Source organism: Pongo abelii, chromosome 8, assembly GCF_028885655.2.
Source record: "Pongo abelii isolate AG06213 chromosome 8, NHGRI_mPonAbe1-v2.0_pri, whole genome shotgun sequence".
Taxonomy (NCBI): domain Eukaryota; kingdom Metazoa; phylum Chordata; class Mammalia; order Primates; family Hominidae; genus Pongo; species Pongo abelii.
The window spans coordinates 5,478,973-5,493,155 of NC_071993.2; the positions used below are offsets into that span (position 1 = coordinate 5,478,973).

The 14,183-nt window shown below is 41.1% G+C and overlaps 1 protein-coding gene across 1 annotated transcript; it reads right to left on the reverse strand.

The window, feature by feature from the left end:
* On the reverse strand, positions 1 to 11,754 carry TUBAL3 (tubulin alpha like 3). Its single transcript, XM_054523509.2, has 4 exons — positions 11,692 to 11,754; positions 7,725 to 7,968; positions 2,219 to 2,371; positions 1 to 1,354 (listed from the first exon to the last, which is right to left on the reverse strand). The coding sequence occupies exons 1-4, from the start codon at positions 11,692 to 11,694 to the stop codon at positions 414 to 416; spliced, it is 1,341 nt and encodes a 446-aa protein (XP_054379484.1). The 5' UTR covers positions 11,695 to 11,754; the 3' UTR covers positions 1 to 413.
* Positions 11,755 to 14,183: the final 2,429 nt, after the last annotated feature.

Here is a 14,183-nt window from a genome sequence, read left to right on the forward strand (position 1 = left end):
TGAAAATATTTATGATTTAATCAGTGTAAAAAATGTGGATATGGGGGAAAAAACATTCGTAATCAATATGTGCTGTTTTCTACTTCAGGTACCAGAAAGGAAAAGCATAAACTTTAGGATTTCATTGTCTCTTGGTAAAACAAAAAAATCCCACCTAGAAGTGACCCAGCAGTTCAAAGGACTCTAAGCTTCCAAAGGCTCCCAGGTAGCAGAGCTGACTTGTATCAGTAGACCAGGAAATAATGCATTCATTGTTGGTACTGACCCACTTAATTTAGTGTGGAACCTAGAGTCTTGCCTGATTTGAGTTCATTTTTCTTCTCATCAGGGGAACTACCCACTAGGCATATAACGGCTTGAAAAGAAAACATGCCATTTTAACTTGACATTCATTTGCACCCATCATACATGTCTCAGAAACTTTGCCCCACTTCCTCATAGTCCCTCTCCAGGGCTGCCAGATCTTCCCTGGCCTCCAAGAACTCTGCTTCTTCCATGCCTTCTCTGAGGTACCAGTGCAGAAATGCTCTCTTGGCATACATGAGGTCAAACTTGTGGTCCAGGCGGGCCCAGGCCTCCACGATCGCCGTGGTGTTGCTCAGCATGCAGACGGACCGGTGGACTTTGGCCAGGTCCCCACCCGGCATCACCATTGGTGGCCGATTGTTGATGCCCACCTTGAAACCAGTTGGACACCAATCTACAAACTGAACAGAGTGCCCCGACTTTGTGGCTGCTATTGCTGCATTCACTTCCTTAGGGACCACATCTCCTCTATAGAGTAGGCAGCAGGCCATGTACTTCCCAAGCCGAGGATCGCACTTGACCAGCTGGTTGGAGGACTCAAAGCAGGCAGTGGTGATGTCTGACACAGAGAACTGCTCATGGTAGGCTTTTTCAGCAGAGACAATGGGGGCGAAGGCTGTCATGGGGAAATGTATTCTTGGATAAGGTACCAGGTTGGTCTGGAATTCAATTAGGTCCACATTCAAGGGCCCTTCAAACCGGAGGGAGGCAGTGATAGAAGATACCACCTGAACCATCAATCTGTTGATGCTGGCATAAGAGGGGCATTCAACACCGAGTTTACGGTGGCATATATCATAGACGGCCTCGTTGTCCACTGTGAAGGTACAGTCCATGTGCTCTGTGGTGGAGTGGGTGGTGAGGACAGAGTTATAAGGCTCTACCACGGCAGTGGAGATCCTGGGGGCTGGGTAGACCGAGAACTCCAGCTTAGTCTTTCTGCTGTATTCTCCTGTGAGCCTCTCCATTAAGAGAGACGTAAACCCTGAACCAGTACCTCCTCCAAAGCTTCGGAAAATCAAAAATCCCTGAAGTCCACCACACTGTTCTGCCTGGAGAAAGTAAATGAGATGTGAGAATTCAGCTGAATAAATCCAGAAGCAGTGAATTGGATGGTAGTGGTAGGATACAACAGGTTTCCCCAAAACAAAATCTTTCAGAAAGGACTCCTTTGCCATTGTTAACTCCACAACAAACATAGCTACTTCGAAATACTCTCAAGGGGACTTCTGGAGTAGGCAAAGCACTTCAGAGCTTTACTATAAGCAGAGCATAAATATCCACCTGTCTTTCACTGACCTCTGTGCATTTATCTGTATGTGATCGCAAGCAAGGCCTTTATCAATAACAAAGAAAATGACAAAACACTGAAGCAAAATAACATTCCCCCCACGTCTATGCTCCATCTGGCATGCTGGCGTAAAAGGCATTGTAGTAGCTAACAAATATGGCAAACACCAAAACCCTTACTCAGCAAAGGGTCTCCAGACTCAGGCCCCTAAAGAGGAATTAACTGTCAGTAAATAGAGTCACGCATCTCCAGATAGGGAGTGCCTCTTGCTAACTTCATAAACATCAGTTACTCTTGGAAAATGACAGGTTACTCTTGGAAATTGACAGGTTTTAGAGTGCTATGGGAGTCTCTCATAACAAGATGAACCCTGTGTTAGGAGAACCAGGGATGATCAGGTGATCAGGGGACCCCCAGTAAGTATAAAGGTTTCTGTCTCCTTCCTACTAACAAGGGGAAATCAAAGCCAAGATGAGGACCCCTCCCCAGTTCTGAGCACCCAGACCAGCACCCAGAGAGAGACGGTTGGTGGTGATGGTGACAGCAGATAATGCTTGTGAGTTCTGCCACAGGACCCCACATGCCCCAGGCACAGCCCACTCGGAGGAGACGGGGAGCCACTTGCCAGCTTCCGGGTCCTCTCCAGCACAAGGTCGATGACCTCTGACCCCACAGAGTAACGGCCTCGCGCGTAGTTGCTGGCAGCATCCTCCTTTCCGCTAAGGAGCTGCTCGGGGTGGAAGAGTGAACGGTGCTGACCCGTCCGGATCCCATCTGCAGAGGGTTAAAGGAGGTCAGTGCAACTCACTCAGTGCAATTCAGCTGTCCACCTGCTGATAGTCCTCCTGGGGCCTCCCTGTGCTTGACCCCCAAGCTTTCTCTCAATGTTGTGGTCCAGGAATGGAATTTAGATAGTGATGAATTAGCCTGTCTTAGTCCAGGAAAAGTGGAATTTTTTACATATACGTGGAAAGTATGTTTTTCTACCATGCACCCCTTATTAGTTTCCTAGGGCTGCCATAACCAATGACAACAAACGTCATGGCTTAAAACAATAGGAATTTATTTCCTAACAGCTCCGGAGGCCAGAAGTCTAACATCAAGGCGTTGGTAGGCTTGGTTCCTGCTGGAGGCCCCAGGGAGCGTCTGGTCCAAACATCTCTTCTGGCACCTGGTGACTTACAATTCTTAGCTCTCCTTGGCTTCTAGCTACTCCCCTCCAATCTCTACCTCTGGCATACAAGCCTTTTCCCCTGTATGTGTGCCTGTGCTCTCTCCTCTGATAAGGACACAATTCTTTAGCATTAGGGCCCACCCTAATCCAGGAGGACCTCATTTTAACTAGCTATATCAGCAAAGACCCTGTTTCCAAATAAAGTCACATTCTGGGATTGCAGATGGATATGAATCTGGGGGGACACACTTCAACCCACTGCCCACCCTAGGACACATTGGCATTTTGAGACAAGTATTTTTATCTACAAATTGCCAACTGTGTGCTGGAAAAGCACACAGAAAGGCATATCCAGGGTGCAGTGGCTCACACCTGTAATCCCAGCACTTTGGGAGGCTGAGGCAGGTGGATCACTTGAGGTCAGGAGCTCGAGACCAGCCTGGCCAACATGGTGAAACCCTGTCTCTACTAAAAATACAGAAAATTAGCCAGGCATGGTGGTGGGTGCCTATAATCCCAGCTACTTGGGAGACTGAGGCAGGAGAATCACTTGAACCCAGGAGGTTGCAGTGAGTGGAGATCATGCCATTGTACTCCAGCCTGGGCAACAAGAGTGAAACTGTCTCAAAAAAAAGTAAAATAAAATAGAATGAATTTTAAAAAATAAAGGAATATCCATCTTTTAAATCTGCTTTAAAAGAGGATTTAACAGGGAAGGCACAGCAAACTCAAATGCCCATGCGACCCAAACGCCGAGTGCATAAATGCATGACGCAGGACAATTGGCGTTAAGATGTTGGCAGTATCCAATACAACTGAGGGTAGCCCCTGCCAGGTCTCATTGCCTTTTAAAAACCTGGGCAGCATGCCCTACTCCTCCACCTTACAATTACTCAAATAGCATTATTCCTGATGATTAAGCAGCAGTGTTTCAGGGCTAAGTAGGCTTTGGGACTGCTGCCCTGGTTACTGTGGGATACTGCACTGCTTAGTAGTTAAATGCATGTTTCAAGAATCAGTTTCCTGGGTTCCTATCTTGCCTTCCTCACTAAGCTAGAGAGAAGTTACTTAGTCAATGATTTTAGCTCATAAATAAGGATTATAACAAGATCTACCCCATTGAGCTGTTACGAGAACATAGGGCACAACGCACGGCCCATATAACAACAGCAATTATAAGTAACAATGATAGAACTGGCTTCATGACATGCATTTATGCAGATTTACCTCATTATACACCACCAGCCTTGGCAGCAGATAGCTGAGCCAGTCCTAGAAGCTCACAGCCTAAGGAGAGATGCATTGTGTTTCTGTTTAATAAGAGCATGATTGCTTTTCAATTCACCGTGCCTTCCTGTGCGTGACCATGAATTTCTAAACTCCAATTTTGCAACCTCTCAAATAATATTTATTGAAATTGAGTTTAAATAACTTTTAACTAGCTTACACACAAACCTCCCTCAGAGCTAGGATGTTTAAAAGATACATTTATAAACAAGATACAAGTGAATGTGTAATTCTGGGTGGACTATTTCCTTCTCATCTGAAGCTACAAGGCTGCATTCAGGCTAAGGAGGTAATTTACGGAAGCTTCCTTCTTCAGGACAATGTTGAGTCAGGATGTTGAGGGTCAGTAGCTTCATAAATTATTTCCATAAAATCCATTATCTCAGGGCTTAGTGGTTGCAGCACCTGCCGTTCGTAAGTAATCCATGCCATCCACTCTAACTTCCCGGGCACAGTTTGCTCAGGGGCTTTAGTACCCAACATGGTGCCCTTAATCAATATCCTCACAGACATCAATGGCTTTTGAACAATTATATGATGGCTCCTTAGCTTCCTTAACTACGGTGTCATTCAGCTGCATTCCACTTCAATCATCATCACTCAGAACTCTCCCACTTCCAAAATCTAAAACGTGCAAATTCCTTTTTCCGACCACAACTTCCTCACTTTGCCCTAACTTCACCCTTGAGCCTGCCCCTGACCATCTTCCCAGCCTCGTCCCCTGCTTTGTGCGCCTGCTCACACCTATGCCTGGCCACGCTGAACTCCTGGTTACACTTGTGGGGCATTCCTTCATGACTCTGAATTTGCAAATGCTGTTGCCTCATGAGAAGGTGTGTGAGGCTGGGTGTGGTGGCTCATGCCTGGGATCCCAGCACTTTGGGAGGCCAAGGTGAGAGGACTGTTTGAGGTCAGGAGTTTGAAACTAGCCTGGGCAATATAGTGAGACCCTATCTCTATAAAAAACAAAAAATTGGCCAGGCATGGTGGCTCTTACCTATAATCCCAATAGTTTGGGAGGCCGAGGCAGGTGGATTACTGGAGGTCAGGAATTCAAGACCAGCCTGGCCAACATGGTAAAACCCCATCTCTACTAAAAATACAAAATTAGCAGGGCGTGGTGACGTGTGCCTGTAATCCCAGCTACCCAGGAGGCTGAGGCAGGAGAATAGCTTGAACCCAGGAGGCGGAGGTTGCAGTGAGCAGCGATGGTGCCATTGCACTCCAGCCTGGGCAAAAAGAGCAAAACTCCATCTCAGAAAAAAAAAAAACTTATCCACATGTAGTGACATGTGCCTGTAGTCTAAGCTACTCAGGACCCCAAAGTGGGAGGATTGCTTGAGCCCAGGAGTTCACTGAGCTATGATTATGCCACTGCACTCCAGCCTGGGTGACAGAGCAAGACCCAGTCTCTCTCTCTAAAAAACAAACAAACAAACATATTGGATGACTCCCTAGTTATTCATTCCTTCTGCTTTGCAGAGCAAGCTTGTCCATCCCGCAGCCCAGGATGGCTTTGAATGCGTTCCCACGCAAATTGGTAAACATTCTTAAAACATTATAAGATTGTTTTGCAATATATTTTTTTTAGCTCATCAGCTATTGTTAGTGTGAGTGTATTTTATGTGTGGCCCAAGATAATTCTTCTTCTTCAAATGTGTCCCAGGGAGGCCAAATTATTGGACACACTTGTTGTAGAAATGTCTATTAAGTTGTATCATATATGATACAATTAACTTTTTTAGATTAAAAAAGTCACACACTGGCAATTTTATATGGCTCAATTTCAACAGTGTTGTTATAACTATTTATATTTTCTTCTTCACTAGATTAGGCTACTTTCCTGTTAAAAGACAATAGATTTAATAAGAAGGCAAACCTAGGACTAAACCCAGCTCTACTCTAATAACTCAGTGATCTTAAGCAAGTTCCTTGACTTCCCCAAGATTTATCAAGTTCCTCATCTATAAATTGAGGATGATAATAACGTCTCCTGACAGAGTGCTGAAAGAATTAGAAGAAAATACCTGTGTAGGTCCCCAACTAGTAAACAATAGCTGCTGCGGACTAAATGGCTGTGTCCCCCCAGAATTCATGCATTGAATCCCTAATCCCTGATGTGATGGTATCTGGAGGTGAGTCTTTGTGAGTAATTAGGTCATAAGGGTAGAGACTTCATTATGGGATTAGGGCCCTTATAAGAAGAGACACAGACTATTTCTCTGCCATATGAGAATACAGTAAGATGGCAGCCACCTGCAAGCCAGGAAGAGAGCCTTCACCAGAAGCCAACCACCAGGCACCCTGGTCTCAGACTTCCAGCCTCCAGAATTGTGAGAAATCAACAATTGTCGTCTAAGCCACCGGGTCCATGGTGTTCCGATACAACAGTCCGAGCTGACCAAGACAGGCATCTTCACATCAAAGGCAAAAATCAACATTTATTCATCTTCGTACTCCTATCACCCAGCTGAAGTGTTTATGGGGTCCTATTCAATTCCTTCTTATCATAACCTTGAATTCGTCAGCCTCTCCTTTTCTCCACCCCTCCCACTCTCTCAGTTAACAGCTAGCACCAAGGGGCAGCAATGTAAATGAATGACTTTCAAAGTGGATGCCCCAGTTCCCACTTGAGCCTTCCAAGCTGGTACCACATGGAGCACAGGCAAGCTGTCGCCTCTGAGCCCCACCCAAACTGTAGATTCATGAACAAACCAGCAATCATTATTGCCTTAAACCACTAAATGTAGGGGAAGTTTATCGCACACCAACAAATAATCGGATGTACAACATCAAACCCAAATCTACCCCACTCTCTAGCTTTTCTCTTAAGAAAGTAAGAGCCCCTTCTCTCTCCTGTATTTTTCTAGCTCCATTTCAAGAGTTTTTGCACGACATACGACAAAGTACATTGTTAGTAATCATAAAACTGTACTGTTTTTACCATAACTAGAGTATATATTTGGCCTCTTGTTCCTTTGGGATTCTTTCCAGATATTCTACTCTTTTTAAGCAGCTATCAAAAAACTTTTTGATTCTTTGCCAGTGCCTTCTAGCAAATGGCTCTCAAACCCAGGAAAAGACTTCGTGTTCTGTTACAATACATGTGTGGATCAATTAGCAGGTCTTAATTCATTTCATCACACAGGTTAAGAAGGCTAACCTAGGCCAAGCGTGGTGGCTCACACCTGTAATCCCAGCACTTTGGGAGGCTAAGGCAGGTAGGTCGCTTGAGGTCAGGAGTTCAAGACCAGTCTGGCCAACATAGTGAAACTCCATCTCTACTAAAAATACAAAAATTAACCAGGCATGGTGGTGTGTGCCTGTAATCCCAGCTACTCGGAGGCTGAGGCAGGAGAATTGCTTGAACCCAGGAGGCAGAGGCTGCAGTGAGCCCAGATCACGCCACTGCACTCCTGCTTGAGTGACTCATCTCAAAATAAATAAATAAATAAATTTAAATTTAAATTTAAAAAGGCCAATCTAGTCTTCCCTTTGGGTGTGTTTGTCATGTTAATCGCCCATGGCCACTGAGTAAGCCTCTACATTTGGGAAAGGTCCATGTGATTTCATTCAGATAGACCAGTATAATCTGCTAATCCCACCCACTTGATTTGTTTGAGTGTGGCTCCAGTTAAGTACGATAGGATGGAACATTTATTGTACCTATAACAGTTGGCTCCAAGTCCACGAAGAGTGCTCTAGGCACATGCTTCCCAGCTCTTGTCTCACAGAAGAAGGTATCGAAAGATGTATTTGTGTGCTCCATTTTTGCATTTTCCAGCTGATCCTGTTGACTGTCAAGAACAATGCCGTTTGGCTGGATTCCATGTTCCAGGCAATAGAGTTCCCAGCAAGTGTCCCCAATCTGGATGCCAGCTTGACCGATGTGGATGGAAAGGCACTCCCTCTGAAATAAGTCATGGTGAGTTGGAACTGAGCAGGTGTTTAGACAACAGGAGATCTGTTACTCAGCCCGTCTGGTTACAAATGACAGAAACCAAGCTAGCTTAGGGCCATGGAGGGATGTGTTATAAGGATAAACAAAAGCGTTTCATGGAAACCAAGACCCAGGGTACAGCTAAGCATCAGGGCAAATTAAACCAGGGATTTAAATTCCATTAAAAAGTTTGTTTTAACAACATAAATTAAGCACCTACTCTGTACTGGGCTAAGAATTGAATTAAGACAAACACACACATACACACACACAATGCAAATCAAAATACAACTAATTTCACATAGGTGAGATGTGTGTGTGTGTGTGTGTGTGTGTGTGTGTGTGTGTGTAGTTATATATATCAGGTGGGCTTGTCTAGAAAGAAAATTGGAAAGTTTCTTTCCAATTGGAAAGAAATAAAACCAAAATCAATATATAGCCTTGTCAAGTACTAAAACTCATTGCAGATAAATTTAAAATGTTATCTTTACCATTCATATACACTCTGAATAAGGATGGATATACTAAACTTAAAACTAGAGGGAAATTTTACAAGGCAAAATGCAATAGATTTCACAATTCCAAAATGTAAACGTTTTATAACAAACATATAGAGATAAAAATTGATTTTATATATATCAACTTTCTAAAAAAAAACACTTAAGACATCCACTAGATAGGCAAATGATATAAACAAACAAATTACAAAACAAAGACTCTAAAACGCAAGGACATAGGCCGGTGGCATTCACAAGCATCATAATTCATAAGCATGAAAACCAAAAACCAATCTATTTAATCTAACCATTTATATATTGTTGAGCATTTAAAGGATGTTACATCAACCCAATGACATGTTATGCAACCCTTAAATGTTTTCTCAAAAAAAAAGATTTATGACATGGGAAATGCTTATGATAACATATTAAGTAAAAAGCACATAAGATGCATAATTGCATATAGAGTATGATGTCCAATATGTTCAAAAATAGGCATAAAAATCTAAAAGAAAATGCATCAAGATATTAAGTCTAGTAATATCTGGGTAGTGATTTTATTTTCTTGTCTAAACTTTACTATTTCTTCCACCTTCATATTCCCCCATCCCACTTTAAATCATCTTTTTTTTTTTTTAAGGCAAACAACTATTCTGTTAAACAGACAATGATCTACATTTTTAAGAGAAGGAAAGAAAAAAAACAGAAGGAAAGTAAAAGCTAAATCCTAAGAAATCTAAGGTGATAGCAATCGCTGATCTTAATATTGGTGTGGTTTGATTGACAGTGGTGCTGAAACAAATCTATTTAGGGGGTCTTGTAGAATGAGATCCCCATGTCTTCTGCACCATCAGGACCCTTTGGGCTGTTCGACCAGATAAGCTGAGGGGAACCCTGCCCTTGTTCATGGCTACACTGCCCTAAAGCCTGAGATTCAACTACTGAAAGACCTCAGGCCTCCTGTCAATCCCTCGCCTGTGGTCTACACAGGGATCCCCAACCCCCTGGCCGCAGACCAGTACCAGTCTGTGCCCTGTTAGGAACTGGGCTTCACAGCAGGAGGTGAGCAGCAAGTGAATGAGCATTACTGGCTGAGCTCTGCCTCCCGTCAGATCAGCGGCAGCATTAGATTCTCATGGGGCACTAACCCTATTGTGAACTGCACATGTGAGGGATCTAGGCTGTGTGCTCCTTATGAGAATCTAACTAACGCTTGACGATCTGAGGTGGAACAGTTTCATCCAGAAACCATCCCCACCACCGACTCCATGGAAAAATTGTGTTCCACAAAAGGGGTTCCTGGTGCCAAAAAGGTTGAGGACCACTGGTCTACACAGACCACTAGTCAGAGGAAAGTAAGGAGAGGGCTCTGGTGGGCCACACCCCTGCAATCTGACTTGGACTCTGTTCATGTTCAATGGCATCAAACCTTTGTACTTTGTGATTCACAAGGCATAACACAGCCCTCTTTGCTTCATGACCAATTCAAGTTTACTACCTTAGCAGGGCTTCCATCTTGTTTATTTTCTGTGCACCTATCAGTCTCTCTAATTTAGAAAGCACTTCACTTAGGACAAACTAACATTCCACCTCTCAAGACAGCATATTCTGTTTTAAACAGGCTTCGGATACCCCTTATCAGGCTTCAGATAACCTTAATCTTATTCCTCTCCCCTTCTGTCGGACTTAAAGTGCTGCAAATACATTAGCTGCTGTAATCTGATCAAAACTTGGCTCCTTAAATTTAAGTTAACATTTTAAAAGGAGAGGGTGAATGTTCATTTTTTCTACATCATTAAAACCTCTTACTTTGTAAAGTTTACATGTAGATATCTCTGTCTTCTCCACTGGCTACCACCCAGTCCTGTGTTACAGTGACGAGTAAAATTCAGGTGTACATGTGGTATTTGTTCATAAGAGTCACAGTAAAAATAATCACTAACATTAAAAAAAAAAAAAAAAGATTGTTCCTCTTCACATGGTCTGTTCAAGTGACTCAGAAAGCAGAGTGATGCTGTTCTTTTTGAACTCAGCACGAATAGCCTGGCCTAACAAGCATCCTTCGTCTTTGAAGGAGCTTAACTTATAACATAACTCTGTCCAAGGGTGTAGAAGACTATCTTTACCTTATTCTTCTCTTAGCCTCTCCCTTTTTTCCAAATATTCTATGAAAATATTAGTCACACTATAAAGTAGAAGACTATAAAATGCCCACTGAACGTCAACACTGATAAGTCATAGCACATTATTAAACGTTGCTATAAGGATTATTTGAATTACTAGAAAAGCATAACTCTCAATTAAACTTTTAATTTTGAGATCTTTGTAGATTGATATGCAGCTGTAAGAAATAACATAGGAAGATCCTTTGTATCCCCTACCCATTTCCCGCAGTGGAAATATCTTGCAAGACCATAATACAAAATCACACCCAGAATGTTGACACTGATAGTCAAGATACAGAACATGCTATTATCACAAGTCTCTCTCATGTTGAAAGGCATAATTTTTAAAAGCAAAACAATTTAAAATTTTTTAATGTTGGACAGAGAGATCAATGGGGTGAGAAATCAAAGATGAAGAAGCAGTTCGAAATGTTGCTTCCACTGAAGAATTAAAAATTCAAAGATACTGAAAAACTGGCACAGAAGAAAATAAAGGGGAAATGGATCTGAAAAGGTCGTCCCAAAACAGAATTATTGTAAGTTATTCTATTCATCGTGGTGCCCAAAGAACTAAACTCAAGGGAGGGCCAAGAGGATGCCTGCGCACTTTACCCTACCAGGCATTTATGAGGTTAGCCGTGGTTACCTAAGTCTGAAGTCCTCAGAAACTCTTAGCAGCCTAACGAAAAGTGAAGCAATTAATATCTACAGAAAAATCAGCACTCTGGGCCCAAAACAAAGATGAAAACTAAAGGAAGGAGAGGTTTTTGCTTCAGTGGTTCAATTAATGGCAGTGAGATACTACAAATCAACTGAGCTTTACCTTGAAAGAAGCAACATAACAGAGGAATAGATTACAGCCTGTCCACATCTGCTCCCAACTCATCTACATGGATACTGAAAGAAAAATGTTTCTTTACAAATGTCTTCTCTTGCATTACAATTTTATTAAGAATTGTTTGCTGTGGGAAAAGGGCCAAATATGATTAGTAAAATTTCCTACAACAATGCACAGGCGTGTAGTCACTTACCATGCTGATGAGAATGTGCCCCTCCTGCCCTGTAGTAATGACTGAGGAGCCTCCCAGCTGAGCTTTATCACAGGGCCCGGAAATGACTCCACCTGAGGGCTGGAGCTTTCTTCACTTAAAGTGGTATAGCTTCTTTTTAGTTTTTTAGTTATCTGGTCTCAGAGTAGCTGTGTTGGGCCTGAACAACCTGGGATAAAGTTTGTACACAGCTACAGATGAACTACTGAGAGCTTATCCAAATCTACGTCCAACTTATACCTATGTTGAAAAGAACATGTGTCTTTTAAAAATCACCCTTTTGGGTTAAGAATTTATTTAGCATTGGCAGAGAAAAGGAAAGAGTATGAGTAAAATTTTCTGCAACAGCAAAGCAGCTTTTTCTATTGCATGAGTACTATATGAATATCTTCTTAAATAAATTTAAACAATCCCTGAATACATAGAGCGAACCAAGACAGTGTCCTTTTTACTTCTGTGTCCTATGCATGCCTCTCAACCACTACCACATCCAAACATATGGGAATTTTCTGTTTTTATTATTATTGTCTTTTGAACTTTTATATTATTATACATAATATATACTTATGTTATTATTTTTTATTAATTGCACTAAGATCAGATAACACATCTTAACTGATTTCTCTCCTTATATATTTGCTAAAACTTCCTTTATATTCTACTATATGGTCAATTTTTGAAAATATTCCATGAGTGTTGAAAAGAATGTGCATTCTGCATTTGTTGGATGCAATATTTTAGATAGACCAATCATTCAATCAATCTATTAAATCAAATGGATTTATTGTGTAGTCCAAATTTTGCGTATCAATTATTTCAAAAGATGTGTTAAAAATTTCCATTATAATTGTGAATTTACCCATTATTTCTTTTTCTGTCAATTTTGAGGCCATGTTATGAAGAGCACATAAATTTTAAATTATTATATTTTCAAAAACTTTAACAATTTTTTATTTTTAAATTACCCTCCTTATATACATTAATGATTTTTACCTTAAAGTTTTTTGTTTTTTGTTTTTTGTTTTTTTTTGAGATGAAGTCTTGCTCTGTCATCCAGGTTGGAGTGCAGTGGTGCGATCTCAGCTCACTGCAACCTCCACCTCCCAGGTTCAAGCGATTCCTCTGCCTCAGCCTCCCAAGTAGCTGGGATTACCGGCACGTGCCACTATTCCTAGCTAATTTTTTTGTATTTTTGATAGAGACAGGGTTTCACCATGTTGGCCAGGCTGGTCTTGAACTCCTGACCTCGTGATCTGCCCACCTTGGCCTACCTTAAAGTTTTTATGATCAAATATTAATATTACTACTTTAATACGGTTTTTTGGTTCACATTTGAATGATGTATTTTCCCATCTTTTTACATTCTTAGAAACTTAAAACCTTTCCATATTCTCATATTTTGGATGTGTTCTTTGTATGCATGATATAACTGAATTTTTTTTCTATTTTTGTATTTGAATTGGAGAATTCAGCTCATTACATTTGATATAATAACTAATATAGTTGGGTTTAGATATAGAGTACTATTTTATTTTGTGCTTTCTGTTTGTCTCCATTTTCTAAGTTCTCTCTTCTTCCTGATCTTCTTTTGAATTAATGACATGTTTTGTTAGCATAGTAACAATTTTATTATTCAGTAATCAAGACAAAATTTCTGTTACTCAGGAATCTTGGTTTCTACCAATTCTTCCTTACAACTTTGAGAAAATTAAGAAACCATAGTGTTCTTCAGCAGTTTTCTCCTGAACTTATTATAAATTATACTTTCTCTCATTTTGATCTTCATAAAGTCAATCCTATCTGTCTCTGTCGATAACTCCCCAGATGTTTAGTATCCTGGTAGTTCCATATAATAAAAAGAAAAAATAAGCCAGTTCCATTTTATAAAATCAGAATGATATTTATTTTGTTGCTGTATCAAATTTTCTCCCACTGGTCCCAGATATTTTCAGTTTGAAACAAGATGAGATAATGTGAGTATCTCATTTCTAGTCCACTGATGTACTCAGTATCTTTCATTAACTTTTAAAAATTTTCAGTCTGACATCGAGCTATGATTAACTTAGATTTATGTAGGAATTAGAAAGAAACTAGAAAAATCTCTTTTGTAGTATAATTTAAGAAATGCATCTTATCTTTTAGTAATTCCTTATTTCTTTGAAAGACTAAGTCTTAAAGAAAAAAGTTTCCTCAAGTGATAATAATTGGAATTTCAAGTCTGAAGAGGCCTTCTGGGGTGATAGTTTTTGTGTCAACTTGGCTAGGCTGTGGCACCCAGTTATCCAATCTAACACTAGTCTGGGTATTGCTGTGCAGGCATTGTGGAGGTGTGGTGAACATCTCCAGTAAACTTTGACTTTAAGTAAAGGACACCATCCTCAATAATGTGAGTGGTCCTCATCCAATCAGTTGAAAGACCATAAGAGCAAAATGGAGATTTCTCTGAGGAAGAAATTTCTCCTAAGGATGGCACC

Excerpts from the sequence above, each read along its gene's own strand:
- TUBAL3 (XM_054523509.2), bottom strand. Across the intron at positions 2,372-7,724 it reads CTTGGAGCCAACTGTTATAG|ATGGGATCCGGACGGGTCAG; the intron begins GTACAATAAATG and ends AACCCTCTGCAG. Across the intron at positions 1,355-2,218 it reads GAGGACCCGGAAGCTGGCAA|AACAGTGTGGTGGACTTCAG; the intron begins GTGGCTCCCCGT and ends TTCTCCAGGCAG.